The 26,991-nt window shown below is 39.4% G+C and overlaps 1 protein-coding gene across 1 annotated transcript; it reads left to right on the top strand.

Moving 5' to 3' along the window:
• The first annotated feature begins 568 nt into the window (after positions 1 to 568).
• On the top strand, positions 569 to 13,664 carry LOC116464328 (uncharacterized). Its single transcript, XM_032147585.2, has 5 exons — positions 569 to 653; positions 779 to 1,097; positions 8,615 to 8,633; positions 13,025 to 13,088; positions 13,258 to 13,664. Exons 1-5 carry the CDS (start codon positions 599 to 601, stop codon positions 13,662 to 13,664), a joined length of 864 nt encoding a protein of 287 aa, XP_032003476.1. The 5' UTR covers positions 569 to 598.
• The last annotated feature ends 13,327 nt before the right edge of the window (positions 13,665 to 26,991 follow it).

The raw sequence follows: 26,991 nt of genomic DNA, 5'->3' as shown, positions 1-26,991 counted from the left end.
TAGTACATAGTTTGATATCATACTGGTAAGAACAATGGCATAACACCATTACCTAATACTTACAAATATATGTAGCATCATGTCAATAAATTTTATTTTTAATTTTTTTACATAGGAACAATGCTAAACTCATAGAAATGTTGCATAGATACGAGAAATACACCCTTCCCTAACTGGAATCATGTAAAAGTCTTTTGAAGACTTGAGAATTGTACCGTCTAACATTTTACTATGTGTTTCCTGCAAACAATAGTCTCCTAAATAATCCCCATACACCAATGAAACACATTACTCCATCGACTCCTGAGGAAAATTTCAAATTGTAGAAAAGAAACCAAAAAATGTTTCTCATAACAAAATAGTCCCCAGTAGAAACACATTCACTGCAGACAAATTTGTGCTACCCTGGTCATACCTGGAACACCTAGGGACACTGGACTGGTACTGAGTTACTGAGATGAGCCAGCCCTGCAGCTGTGCCCAGCCTGCCCCATCCCCTGCTCATTTGCATATTCCCAGAACACACCATCCTGCCCTGAAGACTTCTTAATAGGCTGGTCACACTTTGTGCAGGAATCAGACCCAGTCAGGACACAGCATGGACATGAGGGTCCCCGCTCAGCTCCTGGGGCTCCTGCTGCTCTGGCTCCCAGGTAAGGAAGGAGAACACTAGCAGTTTACACAGCCCAGTGTGCTCAGTACAGCCTGGCTCTTGAGAGAAATTCTCTTATAACATGATTAATTGTGTGGACATTTGTATTTATGTTTCCAATCTCAGGTGCCAGATGTGACATCCAGATGACCCAGTCTCCATCTTCCGTGTCTGCATCTGTAGGAGACAGAGTCACCATCACTTGTCGGGCAAGTCAGGGCATTAGCAGTTCTTTAGCCTGGTATCAGCAAAAACCAGGGAAAGCCCCTGAGCTCCTGATCTATGCTGCATCCACTTTGCAAAGTGGGGTCCCATCAAGGTTCAGCGGCAGTGGATCTGGGACAGAATTCACTCTCACCATCAGCAGCCTTCAGCCTGAAGATTTTACAACTTATTACTGTCTACAGTCTTATAGTTACCCTCCCACAGTGTTACACACCCGAACGTAAACCCCCGGGGAAAGAGATGTGTGAGGCTGGGCTGCCCCAGCTGCTCCTCCTGATGCCTCCATTAGCTGAGAGTGTTGCTCAGATGCAGCCACACTCTGATTGTGTTGATAGAGGAGGACATGAAATCACCTTTGCACCCTAACCCTTTTCTCTTTCTCAGCCCCAACTTCACAGACATAGCAATGCCTCTCCTGATTTGATAAATACAGAGATCATGACACTTGAGGAGTCTAGTTTATGGCTTCAGCTGGAATTCATAGAACACAGAAGAAGCCACTATAGATATTCTAAGCAGGAATTGTCTTAATACAGAGAATTAAAGTAAACTACTAAAGTCAAAATAAAATGTAGAGATGAATCTCTAAATTTAATGTTTTATTTGCAAAGAAATATTTGCCAAGTGGGGCATACAGGAAAACTCAGTCATCTTCAAAATATTGCAAGAATGAAGAGAAAATTAGCATTTTATGAAAAAGGGAAATGTTACCTATGGCTCTTTGAGAAAGTTCATTGGCACTAGGAAGGGTTGGGAGCTGGCAAGCTCAGACTTGGAAGCATTGGTGGACAAAGTGAATCCTAGAATTATATCAAGTTATCTCAGAAGTTGTGGACAAATTTGATTTCAGGTTACAATAAGCCAAAGCAGTGAAGGTTGCGGAGAATTTTTTTACTGAAATGCCAGGGATTCAGTGAAGACCCTGCAGCTCACCCCAGAGAAAGCCAATCACTAAGACAACAAGTATTGCCAAGGAAAAGGCTTTAATCTGGTGCTGCAGCCGAGGAGATGCGACACCATTCTCAAATGTATCTCCCTAACCAACTGAAATTAGGGGTTTACACAGCAGGGAAGAAATGTGGGAAAACAGGAATTAGCGAGGGGTAAGGAAGATAATTTTGTCAATAGGAAGCAGGAGGTCAGTTATGCAATCATAATGGGTGAAGGGTCTGATGTCTCAATGTCCTGATTCAATGATATGCAAGTTTCAGCTCCTTGATAGTATCTGGGAGGTCTGTTCTTTGGTTTACCAAAAAAAACAAAAAAAAACCTCAGATATGACAGATGTAACTATCTTGAGTTTTAAGACTAGGGGAGTTAGTTTCTATGTTTATTCAAAAAACCATAAACATTAGTTCCATGGGATAATAGGGCATGTTTCAATTGCATTCTAGAAACAATATTTTGCACTCTGAGTGCCTTTCCCCTCTGGTTTCTTTGCTCTGTTGGGTATGACAAGAATGACCGAATTCCTAAGATTAATTTTCACACTACAACCTTTCAAAGCCAAGGATATAGAAGTCATGAAAGCTGATATTAGAAGCAGGAATCTCTGGTGTTCCCTCAGGGAACAGAATGCTTCTTCCCCTGAAGTATGGGCTATCTAACCATGTGGTCTTCAGTCCTGTCTAGAAGCTTAGGGGCAGGGGTGCTGATGCTCTCAGCTTCCTAGAGCATCTTTCCAGGTGTTTCTGCAGTCCTCACCTCTGTCCCTGTGTCTGTCTTAGGTACCAATGGAGAATAGTGAGTCATCCTTTTAGGACTTCTAAATCTCATGGGAGGACTTCTTATTGGGCAACTGTATAAGAAACAAGAGAGATAAAATGGGATATTTATGTAAGTTAAAATGATTTTCCCCCATGAGGCCAATTAAATAAATTATATTTAAAGCCACATGTTGAAAACACATCCAGCTTCATTTTCTTGTTAATGCAAATTTACATTTGCAAATATTTTCAACATTGTAAAGGTTGAAAACATAATTATTTGTAGATGGAATGATCGAACACCTCTATAATTAAATGGAGTCAACATTTTCTTAAAAATTTGTACTCACTGAAATAAAGCAATATATTTGAAATGTGTGAACCTATGTTAGAAATTATTGGACTTAAATTCAACTGTGCAGTTTGGTTGGGGATGTTGTTCACTCTTGTGACCTGCCAGAAGAATCTTGAGTCATGTGTAGTCACTCCTGTTCAGCCTTGTCCTGAGACAATTGGTATGTATAGGCTGAAGACGAGCTCAGTGCCATGCAGAGAAACCACTCACCTGAGCCCTTCCTTGATCAGCCAGATTACTGTGAACATGAGCATCCATGAACATGAAAACAAATGTTTACTGTTATCAGTCACTGAGTTGTGTATTTAGCCAGTTACCAATCATTAATGCATAAAAGCTTATTGATACAGTATTTACACCTCTACCTATATATTCACACATGTATTTTTTCTTAAATTGGTGGCATAAATGTAAATATTTAGTAATCAAATTATAAACTTAAGAGAAAATTAATGACAAAATTAAAACTAATATTTAAATAAAAAATTAAAATTTACCATATTTATGGAAAAAGGTGCATATATGTATGTAAGATACACACAAGTGAATATATTATTTGATAAAATGTTGGCTATATATATAGTATTCATACTTAAGTGTGTTTATTCTATTATATATGCAATATATGCCTATTTGTAAAATTGTTATCTAAATTGAATACATTTAAATAATTTTTGTTACATTCCATAAAAAATTGTATTCTGGACCACACATAGTTCATACTCTAGCTACAGAAAATTTATTTGTAGCCTTTATTTTTAAAACTCTCCCAAATGGTTGTCCTTACCCGAAAATATTTTCCAACCCAGTGGAGCTCCAAGGTTAGGACTAGAACAAATTTTGACCAATGTTGAATATTAACCATTGCATCCTATGAAAGTCTCCATTATGTTCATTCCCACAATGACGATCTTCCAAATAGAGTTCTCACAACAGTGGATGCTGGATAGAGTCACATCAGTGCCATTGTCACAGAAGCCCTGGAAATGTAAAAATCATAACAGTGGGTAAACTGCAAGGCCTACATCTGATGATCACATTGCAAAGAGAACAACATTTTAATAATATTGGCTGTTGGTTTTGACAGATCATCAGGCCTTAAAAGAAATGCAACAGGATGATTACGGACAAAGACATTCTGGAAGAGCTATGACTAGATGTTTTAAAAATGAGCCATAATCCAAAAAAAAATGCTTTCCAAGTGGATATTAATCAAAATGCCATTAATGAGCAGGGGGCTTTTAATAATGAGGATGATTCAACACATGGACTTCAGTCCTTTCCCAGCTTTCCCAGGGAGTCTCATGAACCAATGTTATGGAGGTCCCTGTGGGGACTCAATAATTTGAGGTTCCCCCAACCGAGACTTAGGGTGCTACTGGCTCTTCTGAACATCTAATTTGCCAAGAATGACCCCTCCTGAACCCTTCACATTGTATCACACATCAGGGCTCAGACTAACATCTGATGTCAGGTGATTCTAGTGTTACTGGGTGCACCAGACTCAGATTTTGGACACAAAAGTTTCCTGAAGCAGCCACCAGTTGTGCCTCTTTTGAATGGTAGGTCCTTGCTTGCTGTAGGAACCTGATAGGGGCTGAGTATCTCAGAGCTAGAGCACCAGGCAGGACGCTGCTACCTTAACTAACCATTCTCACTTTGGTACCTACAAACACAATCAACAAAACTGGACAGGCCCAACAGATCCAAATCATTAAATGGAAATGATACAGTCAGAATCAGCCCTAACCAGGATCCCACAGGACCCATGTGCCCCATGAACAAATGGCAAGCTTGCTAGAAGGGAACAAATGGCCCATAGAGGACAATTTAGCTTCTCCTTTGGCTACGTAGAGCCAACTATTCAGAGATATGCCTATGTCAGTATAGCATGGGGCCCTGATGATTGTACAAAACACATGCCAGTGGGTCCACTGGGTGTGGCCACCATCCAGCCAGGAGATGGCATCTTTTGACTGACACTGAACATGGCCATTCTGCCCAATGGGACAAACTACATGCAATGATAGTAGCCATGCAGGCTGCTCCTAACACTATATTTTGCTCCATTTCCACCAAATCATGGGCCATTGCCAACAACCCAGGTGTCTGGTCAGGAAAACAGCAACTGAGTGACTGAACTATTAAAGGATCTCACGTGTGGAGAAAAGGACTATGGCAATAGCTTGCTTCCTGGACAGCTAAATATATGTCCCTCAATTAGATACTGGGGCTACCATGGCCACCCTGGAAAGCAATTTATGTCATGTTTTTGGATATTCCATGAGACTTCACTCTGACCAAGAAACAGCCTCACTGCCCAATCAACATGACAATGGGCACAGTCTCATGGAAACCAATGGACTTTCTATGCAATTACCAATACCCAACACTGGCTGCTGTACCTGGATAAACACCTCAGGTATCCTAGAAATACAAGTAGGGCCAATCATAAAGCAGGCTCACTGGCTGCAGACAATGGGACATCAAAAGATCCCCTTTCACCTCTTAACATCTTAGTCACTGCTTTGGGGAGTCTTATCCTCCTACCAGTGCTACTAGCTTTTAATGGTCCAGTGAAATGTACTCTCACTATGGCTTCATAATCTGCATTGGGATTGTGTTAGTCAAGGTGCTTCATCAGTCTGAAAAGATAAACCTCTGCCTCCAGTTCGGGGGAAGCTGGTGGGCATATGAAGTATGCTAGCTTTGCTAAGGGGGATGGGGTAACTGCAAGACAGTTCTCCAGTGACCCTGGACTGACTTAGTTCTCTCCACTTTCTTGCTTATTTTAAGAGTTCTCAAGTACAATTGTAGAATGTGCTGGAATTGTAACATCCTGAGATAGACAGGAACTGAGCAGAACAACCTACCTGTGCTCTATACCAGTTTCCTATAGAATAGAATGTCCATTAGCATTTTAGCCCTGTGTGTCTTTTTACCCCAGGATATAAAACCCAGAGTGGCTGCTTTCCTGGGTTCCTGTGCTGTGGTGCATGTGGGGTACACATAGTCGACTCCAACAGCTCCACATGGCTTTCCTGTGCCTTGGGGGACTGACCCATAATGAGTCCAAGACTTTTGTGTTCCCTTGCTGCTTATCTGTAAATAATAAACCCACTTCATGTAACTTGATGTAACTTTCTGTGGGGGGTGTTCTGTTCCCCATGCTCAAGTACGTTGGTAACCAGTGCACAGCGAAGCTGCTTCAAACATGTCATTGACATAAAGACAGAACTGCAATGGAGGTTGCTGGAGGTAGGGATAGAGAAAATGGGTGGAGTATTGTTTAAGGGGTATACATATTAATTTGTATAAGATGAAAAGATTTCTACTGATTGTGCCAGTAATAATGGCAGAACATGTGAATGTACTTAATGCCACTTCTCTGCACTCTTAAGTATGGTTAAAATAGACAATTTGATATTCTCTGTATTTACTATAGTTAAATAACTAACATCTTTATTATAGTATTGTTAGCTCAGAAGACATTGCTTTATTTTCTAATTTCTGAGCAAATGTTCATAAATAATTACTTTGTGATGACATTGTTCACCAATTGTGTGTGTGTGTTGTAGACATGGGGTCTCCCTGTGTTGCCCAGGCTGGCATCAAATTCTTGGCCTTACATGATCCTGATCCTTTCTCCTTGGTCACTGAAAGTGCTGAGATGACAGGTGTGAGCCCGAGCACCTGGCCAGAAGAAACAGTTTATAAGACATTTCATAGGGAACTTCTTCAAAACGTATATTTCATTGCAGCCACCTCCAAAGCCAATCTCCTAAGCCATGTTTCTGTACACAAGTGCATTTCTCCCTCTGTGATGTCACATCCCCTCAGCATGAAGTCACACAGACACAGGAGAACAAGGCAAGGAGTAAATCCAACTTTATGAGTGGAAATCACTGCAAAGATCTGGCATTAACAGTTGTTGCAGCACTTCTCCACTAGCAAACACCCTGTGATTTCTCCTCCTGGATTGTTTTTTCAAAGGTTTCCTAATATTTAATGCTAAACCTGAGATTAGAAGCTTTTTATCCTGAGTCTAATTGAATGCTATTTCACTCAAAATGTATTGCCTTATGGAGTATGATAATAAATGTTGAATAATGCCTGTTACTACTACCAACAGTCCCTTTAGATCTCCTGTTATCATCCTAAATATCATGACTTAGGAAAAGTGTTTGAAAGGGGGTTTAGACAATATTGATCCTGTTTTCCATATCCTCATACAAGTCAAGCACCCACAAAAGTCAAGAGAACTGTCAGGAAAACATGACTTAATGATCATTAGCCATTCTGGTCACTGTTGAGTGAAGATTAAGAAAAAGTCTTAAAAACAAGTAGCTGAAACATTGAGAACTCTCATAAATTCTGGGCTGAGATGTAAAATGGTACAACTACTTTGGAAAACAGTTTGGTAGAGTATTAAACACTTACTGTAAGGCCCAGTAACTGCACTCCTGGGTATTAGCCCAAAAGAAATGAAGAAATAGTCATGCAAAGCCATGTATAATACCATTCATGGTAGCTTTATCCATAATAGCCCAAAGAGAAAGCAATCCACATATCCATCAGCAGGTGATGGGATACATTGTGAAATTACCACACAGTTAAATAGTACTCAAAAGTGAAGACTAACACATCATGAAGACACAGGGTGACATGAATGAGCCTAAGAAACAATTATGCGCATGAAAGTCACCAGCCACAAAAGGACACGTGCTATATTCCATTTATGTAAAACTCTTAAAAAGAAAGTGAAATCTATACTAACAATAAGCTGTCCAAGCGTGGTCTGCTCTGTGAGGTGGAAAGCAAGTTAATTCCTGAAGAGCAGGATAAAACTTTTTGGAGTTATAGAAATGTTGTGTGTATTGATTTTGGAGGTGTTTACAAGAGTGTACTTCTTCAACAGTACATTTAAAATCAGTGTATTTGATTGGAATCATTTTTTTCGATAAAATTGGTTAACAATGAATAGTGAGTAATTGCAAATCCAATTAAGTAACATTGTCTTCACATGTTTTACTCTTGCAGCGTACTGGAAGCTACATGAGCCAAAAGTTATTTCTGGGAGATAATCTCAGCCTGACATGAAAGAACTGTGTATATTCTAGCAAGAGCTCACTTTTCTAGGTATTGTTGGATTTTCCAGGAATTTAAATGTATTTCATAGGTTAAATCAAAATGGTAGGCTTTTAATACACATTTCTTATTTATATCAACTAGAAGTCTAAGTAATAAGAAGTTATTAAAAATTGGAAAATATTTAAATGCGAGGAAATATTTTTTAAGTTAGGGAAAGAGATCCAACATACCTTATAGTTCATATAAATTTTTCAGAAATTAAAATTACATATTAAGACTTCTTATCATAAAAACTGTAATACTTTTTACAATATGTGTTCACTAAATGTGTAGATACACAGATGGATTCCATTTTTAATTTTTTCTTAAGATTTTTGTGTCTATGTTCATAAGAGATACCAGCCTTTAATATCCTTTTTTTGTTATGTCCTTATTAATTTTTGGACTGGAGGACATTATGATCTCCTATAATAGTTCTGAGAGTATTTTTTTATTCCCTTGAAAGTTTGTGTAATTTTGATAAGTACCATGTCACTAACCACCAAATAAAATTTGGAGTTTTTTCTGGGTAACTTGTTATTACAGATTTCTTGCTACTTTTGAGGTAAGAGGTAGGCAGGACTTCACTCTGGACCAGATGTGAGGCTGGCCAAAACAGGAACAGGGTTCAGAAAACACTTCTCCGTAACACTGCTGCCCCCTCAATAACGCTGTTTTATTTAATTACTGGCTTACTCTAACATTCTTTCCTGAGCAAAGCCAAGAACTTGCCTTGCGTCAGGATTGAGCCAGCCACTCACCACTAGAGATGGTGAGAGGCAGCATTTGATGTGGCAGTGAGTCAGTGGAAACAGCAGAGAAGCAAGACAACAAGAAACAGCAAGAGATGGCATTTGTGAGAAGACGGACATAGCGGTAAGCAATGGGCAAGACAGCTATTGGAGAAGTGGCAAGACAGCAATCAGTGAGAGAGGGTGAGATGGTGATCAGTGCTACAGCGATCAAAGCTACAGCCTTGCTAACATTGCAGAGCTGTTAACGCTAGCCAAAGGCTGTTTTAAGAGCCATCATCTTTCCTGACAGGCGGTGGAGCCCTGGGAATGGGCAAGTGGCCACAGAGCCACTGCTTCCTGCAGGCCAGCTGCTCCATGCTCCAGTTTCCCCGCGGGAGGCCAACCCACCCAAGCTGGGGAGCCTGGAGAGATCTTCACGCAGGCCCCACGTTAGAGACTGCTTGGCACCATTTTGGCTCCTGCACACCTGTAAGAGTCCCATCTACCCACCTGCCCTATATCAGATGATCCAGGAAATAAGGCCTTTGGCTGGATAGTCCATTTGAAGTCCCCCATAGCACACTGGCTACATCTTCCTTGCCCCTTCTCTTAGTCATCTCTCCTCTAATGCCATTTTATCTATCCATCAGCCATTTTATCTTATTTTCTGCCCCGATATATGGTTTGCTTTGTGGTTTTGACTTTGGCTCCCTGCTAATTATGTTTGTGCAGTTGTTTAAGGCAGGACACTTGGATGTAAGAATTCACCTGTTCTTTTGGCCATAAGAAGCCGGAGTCACATTTTTCTATGGCCCCAACCAGGCCTTTGGGGCTCGCTGTTGGCCACCCCACTGAGGCTACAGGATTTTCTGCACTGGTCAGCCCCTGGATACTCCAGGGTTTCCTGGCATTTGGTGTGGAGACACTCATAGGCTGATATTCGGGTGTTCTGGGTTTTCAGCATTTGGTATATTTGGCTACTCCCTGGATGCCCCAGAGTTTTCAGCATTGCCATTCCTCCTAGGATTGTGGACTGGAGGCTTACCTTACGAGAATCTTGGTTTGCCTTTTCTTGTTTTCTGCCCTAAAGTTATCATTTTTCAAAACAGCACTTTGTTTTCTTGTTGTCACTTTATTTATGTTTTTTCTTCTACACTTTACTAAATGAAAATACTGCTTAATGGCTGGGCACAGTGGCTCACACCTGTGATCCCAGCACTTTGGGAGGCTGAGGTGGGCAGATCATTTGAGGTCAGGAGTTCAGGACCAGCCTGGCCAACATGGTGAAACCATGTCTCTACTAAAAATGCAAAAAGAAAAGGGCCATAAGTGGTGGTGCACGCCTGTAATCCCAACTACTTGGGAGGCTGAGTCACGAGAATTGCTTGAACCCAGGAGGTGAAGATTGCACCATTTTTGTCAAGTTAGTTGCCAAAAAATTACTCATTTAGCCTCTCTTTATTGTTTTACTCTAATAGGCTGTGTAATGACTTTCTCCTTTCCATCTAAAATATTATGTTTTGTGTCCTTTTTCTTTCCCTCTTCTTATACACCCTTCATCAAATAGTCACAAGTTTCAATTCAATTCTTTTTTGGTGGTAGTATGGCTCATGAGAAATGCAGATTCTTCTGGGTTTAAGGCCATTCACCATTTTTATATGTAATACTGTGGAATGCATTGTGACATAATCCTCTGCTTCACAAACTGATCACTGTCAAACATCATCTCCCAAGCAATACAGAATTTTTCTGTTCCTCACTGGTATAATTCACATAGGAGTAGAAATCTCAAGTTTAAATTGTGGATTTGCACCTTACCACTTGCTGTATTCAAGAAGATGAATAATATTAATACATCAGTAGAGCCAGACGCAGTGGCTCATGTTTGTAATCCCAGAACTTTGGGAGACAGAGGCGGGCAGATCACCAGAGGTCAGGAGATTGAGACCAGCCTGGCCAACACGGCAAAACTCCGTCTTTACTAAAAATACAAAATTTAGCCGGGTGTGGTGGCACACACCTGTAATCCCAGCTACTTGGGATGCTGAGGCAGGAGAATCGCTTGAACCTGGGAGACGGAGTGAGCCAAGGTCATGCAACTGCACTCCAGCCTGGGTGACAGAGCAAGACTCCATCTCAACAACAACAAAATAAACAGTAGCTTTGAATTTTAAACATCTATTTGACAAGAAATGTACAGCTCCTTCTTTCTAAAATAAGGTAATGATTCTTTCAGGAGTGAGCCTGGTTTGATGCCTCTCTCCCCAATACGATAGAAGTGTGGCACAAATCTTTGAAAAATTTGATTTCCCTGTGGCAACAACAACTACCTGGGACTGAAAACTTCTTCCGTTGCTCTAGTCCGTTCTTCTACACCCACTTCCACCTAATCTGTGGCTCATACAATACTTGTCAGGAAACATTCTGAAAAAAGCAAAAAAAGACTTCCTTAGAGGTGTCAGAGATTTCTGTACCAGCATCTGTCCATCTCTAGAGGGGGTTGTGAGTATGAGGAAGAGCAGAGCTTGTAAATCTTCTACTTGCTTTCACTCCCACTGTATTTCCTAACAACAGTAACCACAGCAACAGCCATAACATTACAGGACAAACCTCTATTACTTCCAAGGCTTTTGTCTCAGTAAATCTTCTCTACCTCTGTCTCAGGCAGCTAGAAGGTTTGATACTCATACAAATATTACTGCAGCTTTCTGTTCATAATTGGAAAAGTAGACAAGACTCAGTGTAATGCAGGCATTCCTTATGCCAGTTAGCATTCAGTTTTTGGATCATCACTGCACACATATACCCACCATATATCTCATATATATGTAAAAATCCATGAAGCAAGAGTTATAATAGCTAGTGTTTGATATTGTATTGTTTTTTCCTCTTATACCATCTTCTCCTTTTCATCATTAAAAAAAATCTATTCAAGTCAGTCTAAATTAATTATTGGATGATAAGTAGATAAAATCTTTTATTTGATAACACATTGACCCAATGAATATGTTTCTTTTGCAGGACATAGTCCTCATTTCCAAGATAACAAGCCTGACAAAATTATACTGGAGCAAGTCCAGAAGTAATGATGGTAGCTTTTCCTTATTGTCTGTCCTGGGGCAAGAATAAGACAAAGGATAACATGGTAGAATAAAGATTATGTAAGAAAGAAGGACAGCAACAGGACATGGGAACCTTTCATAGCGTAACATTTTGATAATGGATTATGAGAAGTAATGTGTTAGACAGGGATGGGTAGGAATGATTCAAGGTCTGAGTACTTTAGCACAGATTAAGACCAAATCATTAGGATTTTAAGAGTTGTGTACAGTTAGTGAAGAAAAAGCCCTAGAATTTAATTTGACTGTTGATAAAATATTCTTGGATTAGATTGAAGGCTCTTTTCTGTGCTAAGTAAGTATATTTACGATAATGATGATGACTGTGGTGCTGAATATTTAATCAATAAAACAAAATTAATTGCCACATACATAATGTCCTGAATACTACTGTAAATGTTTTATCTTATTTTGTTTAAACTGTCTACAGCACTGTACGGTAGGTACCAGTATCATCACAGTTACACAGATATAGAGACTGAGACACAGGGAAGTTAAGTTACTTGATCAATTTCAAGCAATCGGCAAGCCATGGAGCATCTATGTCAGGGCCTGCCAGGACACGTGACTGTAAACAGAAGTTTTTAACTTTTAACTCAAAGAGGGTATGTGTCTGGGTTGATGGAAAGCTTCAGGACCCTCAGAAAACATTACTAACAAGCAAATGAAAGGTGTATCTGGAAGATTACGTTTTAACAGACTCTTCATTTCAATAGATCCAATAACGTACTTAGGGAGATGACTGGGCATATTGAGGATAGGAAGAGAGAAGTGAAAACACAGCCTTTTATATTGTTCTTAACAGGCTTGTGCCAAATATCATCTGGGTGGATTTAGGTGATTGAGGAGAAGAAAGACATAGGAGTGAAATTCTGTGATCACAAGGGAGAAATTCTACACTCAGGCTGAGCCAACAGACTTTTCTGACCTGACAACCAGGGTGGCACAGGATGCTCAGTGCAGAGAGGAAGAAGCAGGTGGTCTCTGCAGCTGGAAGCCCAGCTTCCACCCCAGCTGCTTTGCATGTCCCTCCCAGCCGCCCTACCTTCCAGAGCCCATATCAATGCCTGGGTCAGAGCTCTGGGGAGGAACTGCTCAGTTAGGACCCAGAGGGAACCATGGAAGCCCCAGCGCAGCTTCTCTTCCTCCTGCTACTCTGGCTCCCAGGTGAGGGGAACATGAGGTGGTTTTGCACATCAGTGAAAACTCCTGCCACCTCTGCTCAGCACCAAATATAATTAAAATTCAAAGTAGAGCAACAATTTTGGCTCTACTTAAAGACAATGGTTTTGATCTTGATTTCATGAGTGCATTTCTGTTTTATTTCCAATCTCAGATACCACCGGAGAAATAGTGTTGACGCAGTCTCCAGCCACCCTGTCTTTGTCTCCAAAGGAAAGAGCCACCATCTCCTGCACGGCCAGTCAGAGTGTTAGCAGCTACTTAGCCTGGTACCAGCAGAAACCTGGCCAGGCTCCCAGGCTCCTCATCTATGGTGCATCCAACAGGGCCACTGGCATCCCAGCCAGGTTCAGCGGCAGTGGATCTGGGACAGACTTCACTCTCACCATCAGCAGCCTGGAGCCTGAAGATTTTGCAGTTTACTACTGTCAGCAGTATAATAACTTACCTCCCACAGTGATTCAACATGAAACAAAAACCTCAACGAGACCATCAGTGTTTACTAGATTATACCAGCTGCTTCCTTTACAGACAGCTAGTGTGGTGGCCACTCAGTTTTAGCATCTCTGCTCTATTTGGCCATTTTGGAGCTCAAGTTCTCAAGTCCAAAATTACTTATGTTAGTCTATTACATCATACCATTTCAGTGTGGCTATTATGTTAATTTAAACGCATTTTAGAAGGCGTCTCTTTATGGCATCACAAAGAGTTTAATAAATCTTCTGTGCAAGAATAAACAACAAACACACCTATAAATATAAAGCTGAAATATCAAAACTATTTCAGCACTCTGAAAATTGGCTAAGCATAAAATAATTAAGGGTGTATATTCTTTATAGAAAAAAATGTGCTACTGCTTTGAGTAAGGACAGAAAATGTCTGTAGCCTTTTGCCTGTGACAGCACCCTTCTATTCCCAGCTCAGTCAACATGAATTGCAGAACTGGAGTTTTACCCATGTAAGGATAGCAAATAAAACTGGTAGCTTGCTGCCAATGCAGGTGGACTTGAGTAAAGCCAAGGAGTGGAAAAAAATTTTTCAGTGTTTCCAGCTAAACATGGAGAACTCCATAGGAAATGAACAGAAAAAGCCCACAGCCTTGCTAGTCCAAGATGATGACCTGTTTGGGGCAAGTAGTACATCTGCTGATAGTAAATAGCAGATTCCTGGATAAGATAGACTCATATTGCTGAAATAATCTCTGCACATATTCCTGGTGACCTAGAAGTTGTAGATATGAGTGATGAGAACCAGGAGTTTCTGGTGCAAAGTAAAACCAGAGGGAGGTAAGAACTAGCTGCATTTTGCATGCAGTTTGCTTTTTAAACTACACACAGATGGGTTGACAGAAAATAGATTTTTAACCTCCAGATATTTGAGCAAAATGTCTCAGATCATTGGTGACCACTTTGCTATGCGGATACATGTGTGGTTCCTATAAAATCAAACTAAATATTAATATTAAGAACAAAAAGAAGCAGAGATATCTGTGGTCAAACGCCACGTGAGATACAGATTTTTCGATATCATGCATTGAAAATACATTTAATACATCTAATCCATTGAACATTATACCTCAGTCTATCCTATCCTAAATGTGCTCAGAACACTTACATTAGCTTACTGTTGGTCAACGTTATCTTACACAAAGCTTATCTTACAATAAAGTGTTGAATACCTCATGTAATTTATTGAATACTATACTGAAAGAGAAAATAGAATAGTTGTGTGAATACTAGAAGTTCTATTTCTACTTGAATGCATATCACATTCACACCATCTGAAGGTCAAAACATTATAACTCCAACTATCATAAGTCAGGTACTATCAGTAAGTTCAGACAAGAAACTAAGAAGAAAATTTAAAAATGATCAGAAAAACAAAACAAATTCCAGGCCTGACATGGTGGCTCAAGCTTGTAATCCCAGTGCTTTGGGAGGCTGATGCAGAAGGATCACTTGATGCCAGGAGTTCGAGACCAGGCTGGGTGGGCAAAATATCTTACAAATTTTTTTTAAAAAAATAGCAGAGCATAATGGCATGCCCCTATAGTCCCAGCTACTCAGGAGGATGAAGCTGGAGAACCGCTGGACCCCAAGAGTTTGAGGCTGCAGCAAGCTATGATCACACCACCCATACTCCAGCCTGGGTGAAAGAGTAAGACCCTATTTCTAAAAAAATTAAAATTAAAATTAAAAAGCCCATAATCTAAAGAGAGGTACTATGATATATTATCAAAAATGTACAATTTTCAGTTTAACAAATCCTGGAAAAAAAAACGAGAAGAATGAACAATATTAAAGGAACAAAAATAAAGCAAATACAGTAATAACAACAGAACATAGTCAATGAAGCTGATTCTAACTTGCCGTATTTATCGGATTTAGTAAAGACTACAAAGATTTTCAAATAATTATTTTTTAAACTATGATCATTGACATAAAAAAGAAAATATTAAAAAAAGAAGATTTGGCAAGTAGGACCTCAAGAGAAGACATGGAAAATATAAAAAATGACCAAATTGGAACTCTAGAAATGAAAAGTAAAATAACAATTTAAATATGTATTAGCTAGGTCTAATAGCAATTTGAGGTGGCAGGATAATCAGTTAACTTGAAAATAGAGGAATAGAACATATTGAGTCTAAATAAAATGTTTTAAAAAAAGGAAGAAGACATCAGAGATTTATAGCTCAGAGTGAGGGATACCAACAAAAGTATAATGAGAGTCACAAAGGAGGAGAGAAAGAGATAGTGGCTGAAAAAAAACTTTGGAGAAATAATGACTAAAAGTTTTCAAAAGTAATAAAAAATATTCTTAGATGAAAAAATTCAATAAAACCCTTTTAGATAATAGAAATTAATAACTGAACACATTATATTAAAATGTTGAAAGACAGAAAATCTTCACTGCATCAATAATGAAAGGCCATTCACCATTTTTATATGTAATACTGTGGAAAGTATTGTGACATAAGCCTCTGCTTCACAAACTGATCACTGTCAAACATCATCTCCCAGCCAATACACAGAAACAACATATTGCTATTAGCTAAGTTTTCATTAGGACCAATAGAGATTAGAAGCAATGACATGACATACTGAGATGCTGAAAGGAAAAAAAAGGCTACGAGGAATTCTATATCCAGTGAAAATACCTTCACATCTAAAGAAAAAGCAAAAAAATCCTTCTTTGATAGAAAAGTACATTCATTCATAGCAGCTATGTCTTGTAAGATATTTGAGAGAAAATCCTTCAGAATCCCAGGAAATGACATCAGACAGGACCTTGAGTCCACTGGAAGAAATGAAGGCCTCAAACATTGTAAGGAACAATACCAAGGCTAAAAAGATAAAAATACACTTAATGCTATTTATGTGAAGTTCAAGACAGGAAAACCTAAATGATTGTGTTAGATGTCAGAATGACAGTTACTATGGCTGGGTAGGAGGGGTGAAAACTGACAAAGATTGTCCATGAGGGAAGCACAAGAGTATGTGAAATATTCTATCATTCCACCTGGACAATGAATTACACATAAACTTTATTCACTTGCACATTCAAGATTTGTGCGCTTTACTCTGGCTACTTTATCAATTGAAATAAAACTTAAAAAAACAAACCTAGACTCTTTCCCACTTACCAGTAATCACAGCCAAGAGCCCAGACTAATTTGGATTATTATTATTATTATCAACACTTCTTTACCCTATCTTGACACTTACACTTCTTATCCAGCTACAGTTTCACAGCTCCACCTCTGGCCCATTCTTTTGGAAGACCCCATAGCCATAGGTCAGGTAACAACTATGGAAGACTCATAAATGACAAGATTGATGAGTGTTTAGCAGAAAAAAACTTGCATGTATCACAGACTGTCCTATGGAGAGGGTACAATACATGTGAGTAGAGAGTCCCTCTAGCACAGAAAAGAAGTGTGAACTAGACCTTCAGAATATGGTCCAGGTTTTAGAGTTCATCAGATCATCAGATGAACACAGATCAAGGTGTCCTCTCGTCTGGGTATGAGAAAGTGAAATGACTGCAGGTTCCCCCCGGATCGGTGCCCCGTGGCTTTAGAGACATGTACATGAAACTCACATTTCTTCATATCCACAGTCACTGCCTGGCTTCACCGATAGGAATGACGGCCTGGCTTTCCAGTTATTTAGGAACTCTGCACACAGGCTGTCAGTTACGAAAATAAAAATTAAAACCAATGACTTTGGTTAAATATGTATCAGTAGTTACATTCTGGAGGGAAAAATGAGCAGAGGGAATATATTTTAATATCAAATGAAAAATCACAACCTGTGACTCCTTTCTCTTCCCATATGATTCACTATGCTTGTGCTGAAACTTCAGACTATCAAATGAGCCCCATATATTCATCCCTAAAGCTTTGTCCTTGTCCAACCTGAACCCACGTTTGGCCATCCACTGGCATCCTAGTACACTTGTGAGATGACCACTGTCTAGACAGCATTGCTGGGGTGACTCACAGGCAGCTCCATGCTGAGTCTCCCCTCGAACTCCCAGCATCACTGACACTGAAGGAGTGTCCTCCTATCCTCCAAACCACCCAGAGCACAGTCTGCCCTGCCGTGATTTCACTGCCCAACTCAAAACTTCATCACAGATTCCATCAGCTCAGAGAAAAAGTCAGGTCCCAGGCAGAGGCAGGTGTGGGGGCATAAGAGAAACCATTTTTTCATCAATTTTTCTGTTAGGAATTCCCAGGAATTTATAAGCTGAATTTCTGTACATAGTTACTATCTTAAAAATAAAAGCTATTTGTATTACGAGAAACATGAAACCTGGAAAATAATTAAATCCCACAAGAGCACCATCTAGTCAGAGACTCCAAGTTCAACTAATCTAATTCTGAGCTCCCTGCCTTATGGTCCATCTCCATGGTGTCTATATGCTCCACCCTTATCAAATATATGTTCAAAGAATTATTTTAACCTATAATAAAAGACTGAAAAAGGAATTTATAAAGACAATGATTCAACAAATAGAGGCTCTCAAACAGAGACAAAACTATGAAAACAGACCTACTGGGAATCTGAAAAATGAAAGGTACAACAACTCATTGAAAAATGTATTAGATAGACTCAACAGCAATTTAACATGACACGAGAGTCAGTGAACTGAAAAAGAAGTCAATAGAAATGACCTCATATAAAGAATGGAAAAATTATAAAGAAGAATGAATAAAACCTCAGACATTATAAGTCCCTGTGAACAATACCAACAAATTTGTATTAGGAATCACAAAGGAGAAGCTAGAAAGAGGCTAAAAACTGTGTTCTCATCTTTATGCCCATGTGTACCCCGTGTTTAGCTCCCGCTTAGAAGTGAGAACATGTGGTATTTGGTTTTTTGTTTCTGCATCTTTTCACTTAGGAAAATGGCCTCCAGCTGCATCCAAGTTTCTGCAGGAACATGATTTTCTTCTTATTTATGGCTGCATAGGATTCCATGATGTATCTATACACAGTTTTTTTTTTATCCAATCTACTGTTGATGGGCACAATAGACACTGGGGACTACTAGAGGGGAGACAAAGGGAGGAGGGGCAGAGGCTGAAAAAATACCTATGGGGTACAGTGCTCACTACTTGTTCAATAAGTTCAGTCATATCCCAAATCCCAGCATCATGCAAAATAACTTTGTAACATATCAGTACATGTAGGCTTTGATTTTAAAATAAAAACTGAAAAAGAAAAAAATGGAGAAATAATGAAAAACATTTTTCACAGTGATGAAACACATTATACATGAAAGAAACTCAGTGAAACCCTTTTAGGATAAGCACAGTACAATTCATAACTATACACATTATAGTACCAGTGTTGAAAGACAAAGACCCAGAGAATTTGAAATGCATCACTAAAATACCATCTTACTTTATACTAAGAAGCAATAATAAAATCATTGGCTAAATTTTCATCATTAAAAATGGAGGTGAGAAGACAGTGTAATGATATTTTTAAATACTGAGGGAGAAAAGTCAAGCACAAATTCTATATCCAGAAAAACAATCATTTAAATATAAAAGCAAGGTAGAAATATTCCTTCATACACAAAGATTAATTCCTTAATAGCATATATGCCTTGTAAGAGATTCAAGAGAAAATTCTTCAGAATAACAGAGAATGACAGCAGACAGTAATTCAAACTGACAAGAAGGAATCAAGCCCTCAAAAAATGAAAGAAATTAGAAAGAAGCGACAAAAAGTGTTTACCTGATATAAAGATTAAGTACAGGAAAAAATTATAATATATGTCAGAATATCATTTACGTTGATTGTGTTTTGAGCAGCAGTTTTTGACTGGGAAGGTGCATAACGAAAGCAGTGAGAGAATTGGAAACCTTCCATATTTTGATGTGGATCATGACATGAAATGATCTGGATCTTGACATTCATTTGCACCCTTAAGATTTGAATCCTTTGCACTGTGTGTTTTACCTTACATAAAATAAAATAAAACAAACCTAGCCTCTTTTAAATAAACCTGAACCAAGAAATAAGAATCACCAAATATTTATGAAAGCTCAACCTTATTAAAGAGAAGTGTAAAACATCCCTGAGAAAGTCCTAACAAACTAGAAATTGGGTAGAGGAAACAGCAGGAAACATCTAAATATGTCCCTTCTGCCACTCGGGAAACACAGATTTTACCTCTCTTGATTTCCTTAAAAACATAAAATGTATTTATGTCGTTTTGCTCACAAGAGAGGTCCCCACCTTCTCCTTGGCTCTTTCCACCCCACTGCACCCACCAGGAGATTTGCATACTGTCCCCTAGGGAGGACTTTCCTTGTGAGTCTGAGATAAAAGCTCAGCTCTAACTTTGCCTTGACTGATCAGGACCCCTCAGTTCACCTTCCCACAGTGAGGCTCCCTGCTCAGCTCCTGGGGCTGCTAATGTCCTGGGTCCCTGGTAAGGGCAGAAGGGAAATGAGGGAGGATGATGGGGTGGGAGGGTGAACTCTGTGGACCCCGCCACCTCCCATGTGTGTCCTGTCCTCATGTTAGATGTGTCTTGTCCTCCAAGATGGGGCACGTGATGTCTAGATCTGTGAGAGTGAGGAAGATTTCAGACAGAGCAAAGAGGGGGATGGGGTAGGTGACTTCTAGAGGCCCATTTTGCCTTGCAAATATTGGTTCTTTTTAAACCTATATGTTTTGGGAGGATTAATCAAAATCACACACACACAAATAATTTAGCAAATATAAATAACAGACAGAAAATGATTAAAATGACTCACAATGTTTGTACATAACCTTGCACTTCTCTCTCATTCTTTCATGATCCAATGGAGATGCTGTGATGACTCAACCTCCACTCTCCCTACTTGTCACCCCAGGGGAGCCGGCCTCCATCTCCTGCAGGTCTAGTCACAGCCCCCTTCACAGTAATGGATACATCTATTTCAATTGATACCTACAGAAGCCAGGTCAGCCTCCATGGCTCCCAATATATTTGGTTTCCAATCAGGACCCTGGAGCCCCAGATAGGTTCAGTGGCAGTGGGTCAGGGACAGATTTCATGTTTAAAATCAGCAGGGTGGAGGTTGAGGATGTTGGGATTTATCACTGCCAGCAAAGTATACATTATCCTCCTACAATGGTACAGTCCTGAACACAAACCTCCCTGCTAGCTGTGGCCCAGCTGCCCAGATGTGTTGTTTCTGTGCAGAGCAGGCACTGTGGATTCTCTTAGATGCCTAAAGAGGAAGATGTTTGAGAAAGATGACTTGCTGCAGCTGAGGGCTCATGACCATAAATTTCTCGGCTACACCTCAGGCACCACATTTTAAGGTCCCGTTAGCTGCAGCAGCCTTTGCATGACAGAGTCTGCAGAATGGAGTAGGTCCTCATGCCCTCTGAGCAACGAGACACAAGAGAAGAGAAAGCTCAATGAGAGCTCATTCTAATCCTCTCTTCCTTCCCTACATTCATTCATCAACTAAATTCATTCTGCATAACGGACACCTAATTGAGACTGATTACTGGCAACACAATGTTAATACATTCTTTTGATTTGGTTTAGCAGTTACCAGAATACATGTACATTAATAAGATTTGGTGATATTAAATCAGCCTCCCTCCCCTCCTCCACCTCCCCCCTTCACTTTTTGTAAGGCAGACCCTTGAGCAGAACAGTAGCAGGCACTGTATTTTATCCTACTTTTCTCAGGGAGAACCCAGATAAAACTCTTCACAGTCTAGATTTTTAAATTACTACATATGTTGTGGCAAATGTATGCAAAAATAAAGACCTAGTTGCTAAAGTGTTTGCACAGTGTCCCTCAAAGCATATTGAAGTACAAAAGTAGTTCTCTGAACTCCAAAGCGGGGTTTCCACAATAAGGACAAAGTTTGAAAGAATAAAGGAACATATGTATGTTATTTAAACATAATTTGGATGAATACAAGATAGTATATAAGCTAACTTTTTATCCCATGAAAAATAACAATGTGAAGACTGAGTGGAGGGCAGCAAGCGAGAGACTGGTGGGTTGTGTTTGAGGTATGAACCCAGTTGGAAGTTCTCATGTATTTCCTGGGAAGAATCACAGAGTTGAGAAGCCCCTGCCTGGCTTTCAAGGCAGGAACAATCTCAACAGAGTCATGTTATCAAACGGAAATGGCACATTCTTGATCAGGCTTAGTCAGGACCCCACAGGATCTGCGGCTCTGTGAACAAATGGAGAGGTTGGTGAAGGGACCAAATGACTTGTAGGTGATAATTTGGATCTTCATTTACCCATGTGGAGCCCAAGATTCAGAGATTTCCATATGACAGGAGTGACTGATGGCTGAGCAAAACACAAACTGACAGGTCCACTAGGTGTGGCCACCATTCAGCCAGTGGATGGCCACTTTTTTAACTGAAACTTAGCATGGAATTTCAACCCAGTGGGTCAAACTACATTCAGTGGTAATGAGCATGCAGGCTGGTCCAACATCCTACCATGCTACATTTCCACTAAAGGATGGGCCATTGCCAACAGCCTCAACCTTTGTTCAGGAAAATGGCAACTGAGAGACTAGACTTTTAAAGAATCCCCAGTGTGGAGGAAAGGACTATGGCCACAGCTTTCCACCTGCAGGAAAAAGAGATCTGACGCTCAGTTGGATGCTGGGACTACCTAGGTAACCCTTGAGTGCAATTTATGTCATATTTTTAGCTACCCCATGACACTTCACACTGACCAAGGAGCATCTTTCGCTGCCCAAGCAACTTGACAATAGGCACACTCTCATGGAACACAATGAACTTTCCACGCACCCTGCATCCACAGGCCAATGAATCTAGTGAATGCTAGAACAGTAGACTCACACAGCAACATCTAGAAAGGACATCTAGAAAGTCTGCTAATGGGGTCATACCCCATCTGACTAGAGCAATATGGGCATTAAATATCGCACTCCAGAACAAGGGAACAAATGAATGTTGAGGAACATAATGCTGAGTGGAAGTGAAGGTAGACCAGGCAGACCTTTTATTAGTCTGGACCTGTGAAAGCCATTTCAGTGTTCCTAACCATTCTTTTTCTTTTTTTCCTTTAGAATGCGTGCCCTGGGGTGGCTTTCAATTCAGGCCATCATCATACCCCAGACAGGCCCCCTAACTCTAATATGGGGATTATGTTTCCTCTAAATGCCTCTTTTCTATAAGATCCCACAGGATGGATAACAAGACTAAGAAATATCAGGGAGCTAGGGGCCGTTTTCTGGTGCCAGGGCCATCTTATCTTTCCCTTAGTGTTGGTGATATTATGAAATATGTCAAATTTTTACAGGGCATAATCTCCCTTCCTGGAGTGGACAATCAGGACTGAAATGTCTGGGTCAAGTGACAAAGGCAATGGATTGTTCACAGAGCAAGGACAGCAAGGCCACATTCCTACACCAACACAGCCTAACCCTTGTAGATGGGTAGGAGACACCTGAGACCCTGGGATGGGTGAGAGATGATGCACTAACCTGACACACTGCATTTTGGCAAGAATGAGGCAGCAAAGGCCTAGAAGCATAACATCTTTGTTAGCTTCTTGAAAGCCACCAAGTGTAATCTTTCAAAATACTGAATCTGCCATTCTTGACCTTGTTCTGTCACTAACTAGAGGTTTCCTTTCACTCTACCAAAGGTAAATGACACCAACATTCCTGAGACCATGCTGTACATCAACAGGACCCAAGCACTGGCCTACCAACTGAGGATGTGACAGCTACCACATGGGAGAAAACTGGAGGCCCCCCGTTTAACTGAATTGACTCTGTGGCAAATGTCATGACCACAACTAAAAAAACACCAGTGGACTGATATTTTGATGCAACATACTTCTTTGATTGCATAGATAAGAAATGTCCCAATGGCAATGACAAAAACAAGGACTGCACTAATGCTACCCTCTGTCTATGAACAATATTGTCTGAGCAAAACTTTGCTCCTTCAACTCTGCCATCAGTGAGACTTGGCTAATGAACACACCAATACCTACATAACCATGACTGGGTGATTAAACAATAAAATGGGAGAAAGGGGGCTGTATGCACCCAAGGGCTACATATTTCTCTGTGAATGGTCTGGGAGTGAACAAAATGCAGGATGTGTGATGCTGTCTCTGGATACTACACCAGATTCTTGTAACTTGTTGTGTGTGATTGTTCTGTCTCCCTGGACTCTGATAAGTTGGTAACCAGGGCACAGTGAATCTGCTTCGGAGTAGTCACTGTCACAGAGACAGAACTTGAATGGAGGTTGCCAGGAACTGGAAGCAGGGGAAATGGGGAGAGGGTTGTCATTTAATTGAAATAGAGTTTCAGTTTTAGAAGATGTAAAGAGTTCTGGAGATTGATATTATTGATGATAGCACAACAATGTGACTTACTTAATGCCATTGCCCTGTACACTTAAAAATGGCTAAGATAGGCAATGTTACGTTCTCTATATTTACCATAGTTGAAAAACTTAACATCTTTATTATGATATTGATGGATTATAAGACATCATTCTGTTTTCCCATTTTCTGAGCAAATGTTAATAAATAATCTCTTATAGATGTCATTGTTCACACCACATCTTACCAAACATTCTTTTTTTTTTCTAGAGATGGGGGGATCTCCCTATGTTTTCCAGGCTGGTCTTGAACTCCTGGCTTTCAGCTGTCCTCCATCCTTGACTTTGCAAACATCTAGGATAATGGGCATAAGCCCCTGCACCTTTCCTTAACTAACAATTTATAAGCTTTAACAGGCAACTTCTTGAAAATGTATATTCCATTGAAGCCAACTCTAAGGCCAGACAATCTCCTAAGCCATATTTCTGTATGCAAGTGCACTGCTCCCTCTGTCACTGTGATGTCACATGCCCTCAGCATGAAGTCCCATAAGGAGAATAAGGCAAGGAGGCCACCAAATGATCTGAGTGGAAATTATTGTGAAGGCCTAGCATTAGAAGAGCATCAGTTCTGCAGTTTTTCTTGACTAGCAAAACACTCTCTGACTTATCTTCCTGGATGTTTTTTTTCCTTAAACTTTTCCTAATATTGAATACTAGGGTTGAGATGAGAACCTTTCTATCCTGAGTCTAGTTAAACACTATTTCATTGAAGACATATTGCCCTATGGAGTATGATAATAATAAATATTGAAAACACTTATTACTACCCCCAACGTACCTTGTATATATCCTGCTACCATCTTAAATATTATGGCTTGATAAAATTATTTGAAAAGGAGCTTGGATGGCATTGATTCTATTCCCAACATCCTGAAACACATCAACCCCCAAAATTGACAAGAAAATAGTAAGAAAAACATAGCTTAGTAATCACTAGCTATTCTGGTTACTGTTGAGTGACAATTAGGTGAAATCTTAAAAAAAAAAATCAAAACAGCAGTTGGAGGGTGTGGAGCTATAATAAGTTATTGGTGGACATGTAAAATGTTTCAGCCACTTTGGAAAAAGTTGAACAGAGTATTAAACACTTACTGTAAGACCCAGCAACTACACGTCTAGGTATTAGCCCAAAAGAAATTAAAAGATATGTTCACGCAAAGTCTTGTTCAAGAACATTCATAGCAGCTTTATCCATAATAGCCCGAAGTGGAAACAACTTACATGGCAATCAACAGGTGAAGGGATCCATTATAAAATTACCAAACAGTTAAATAACACTCAAAAATAAAAAGGAGCACATAACTGGAAGACATGACATCTCAATGAATCCGAGAAACAATTATGCTGCACAAAATTCACCAGATGCAAAAGAGCACATGCTGTATTTCATTTATATGAAACCCTTAAAAAGAAATTGGAATCTGTACTGACAATAAGCAGATCAAGAATTCCCTGATCTGTGCAGTGGAAAGCAAGTGGATTCCAAAAGAGTGGGTCAAAACTTTTGGGAGTTACAGAAATGTTCTATGTCTGGATTTTGGAGGTGGTTCTACAGATGTATTTATTTGTGGCAGTTCATTGACAGTGTGCTTTATTGTAATTTTTTTTTTCAGTAAACTTAGTTAACAGTGAACAAAGTAAGTGCAAGACCAATTGGGTAATGTTGTCTTTGCATCTTCTATCTGTAGTGTACTGAAAATTGTATGAGCCAGAATATCTGAGAGAAAATCTCAGCTCTGAAACAAGAACTGTGTATCTCTTGGCAAGATCTCTCTTTTCTAAGTAGTTTGGATTTTTCTTCTATAGAATGAGAATTTAAATACCCTTCATAGATTAAATCAAAATTGTAGGCTTTTAATACACATTCATTATTCATTTCAACTAAAAGTCTAAGAAAAACAAAAAGTCATACAAAAATAAAAATAATATTTAAATAAGATGAAAATTCTTTTAAAAGTTAGGAAAATAGAACTGTCACATCTTCTGTTTCATATCAATTTTTCAGAACTTGTAATTACATATCAAGTGTTCTTAGCATAAAAACTGTGATACACTTAACCATGTGTGTTCACAAATGTATAGATATAAAAATGATTATATTTTCCTTCTTTCCCTATTTTTCAGAATATTTGTGTTTCTGCTCACAAGAGATACCAGCATTTAATTTCTCCATTTGTTAGGTCCTTGTTTGGTTTTGGACTGGAGTATATGGTAATCTCATATGATAAGTTTGGGAGTATTTATTCTTTTTGAATCTCTTGCAAATTTGTGTAATTTTGATAAGGTATCAAGACACCAGTCAGGCAGATATAAAATCGGAAATTTCATTCTGGGTAAATTTATAATACAAATTTATTGTTACTTCTGTCAAGCTAGTTGCCATAAAAATACTCGGAATATCCACCTTTTGTATTTTTATCATCATAGGCTCTGCAATGATTTTCCCCTTTCCATTTATAGTACTCTGTTTTGGGGCTTTATTCTTTTTTCTACCCTTTTCATCAACTTGTCACAGGCTTCAATTCTTTCTGGGAGGGTGTATGGCAGATGAGAAATGCTGGTTCTTGTGGATATGAGATCATTCACTGTTTTTGCATGTAATACTGTGGAAAGTGCTGTGACATAAACCTCTTCTTCACGAAATTGATTACTGTTCAAACATTGTTCCCCAACCAATATGGAATTTGCTGTGTTTTTAATGGTATAATTCACATAGGCATAGAAACCTTGAATTGAAATAGTGGATGTGCCCTCTACCACATGGTATATTTAAAGAAGTTAAATGATATTAACACATAATGAGTAGCTTTGAATTTTAAAAATCTATTTGGCAAGGAATTCACAGTTCCTTCTGTCTAAAATAACCTAATGATTCTTCCAGAAGTGATCCTGGTTTGATGCTTCTCTCCCCATGATGACAGAGGTTTGGCACATCATCACACTCATAAAGCCCCCCATTTACCTG

The sequence above is a fragment of the Hylobates moloch genome, unplaced genomic scaffold, assembly GCF_009828535.3.
Source record: "Hylobates moloch isolate HMO894 unplaced genomic scaffold, HMol_V3 SCAFFOLD_424, whole genome shotgun sequence".
In the NCBI taxonomy this organism is placed as follows: Eukaryota; Metazoa; Chordata; class Mammalia; order Primates; family Hylobatidae; genus Hylobates; species Hylobates moloch.
The sequence above is the reverse complement of the archived record's forward strand: the minus strand, read 5'-3'. Positions and strand labels throughout refer to the sequence as shown.

Excerpts from the sequence above, each read along its gene's own strand:
- LOC116464328 (XM_032147585.2), top strand. The coding sequence starts at position 599 with ATGGACATGAGGGTCCCCGCTCAGCTCCTGGGGCTCCTGCTGCTCTGG. Across the intron at positions 654-778 it reads CCTGCTGCTCTGGCTCCCAG|GTGCCAGATGTGACATCCAG; the intron begins GTAAGGAAGGAG and ends TTCCAATCTCAG. Across the intron at positions 13,089-13,257 it reads CCTGCTACTCTGGCTCCCAG|ATACCACCGGAGAAATAGTG; the intron begins GTGAGGGGAACA and ends TTCCAATCTCAG.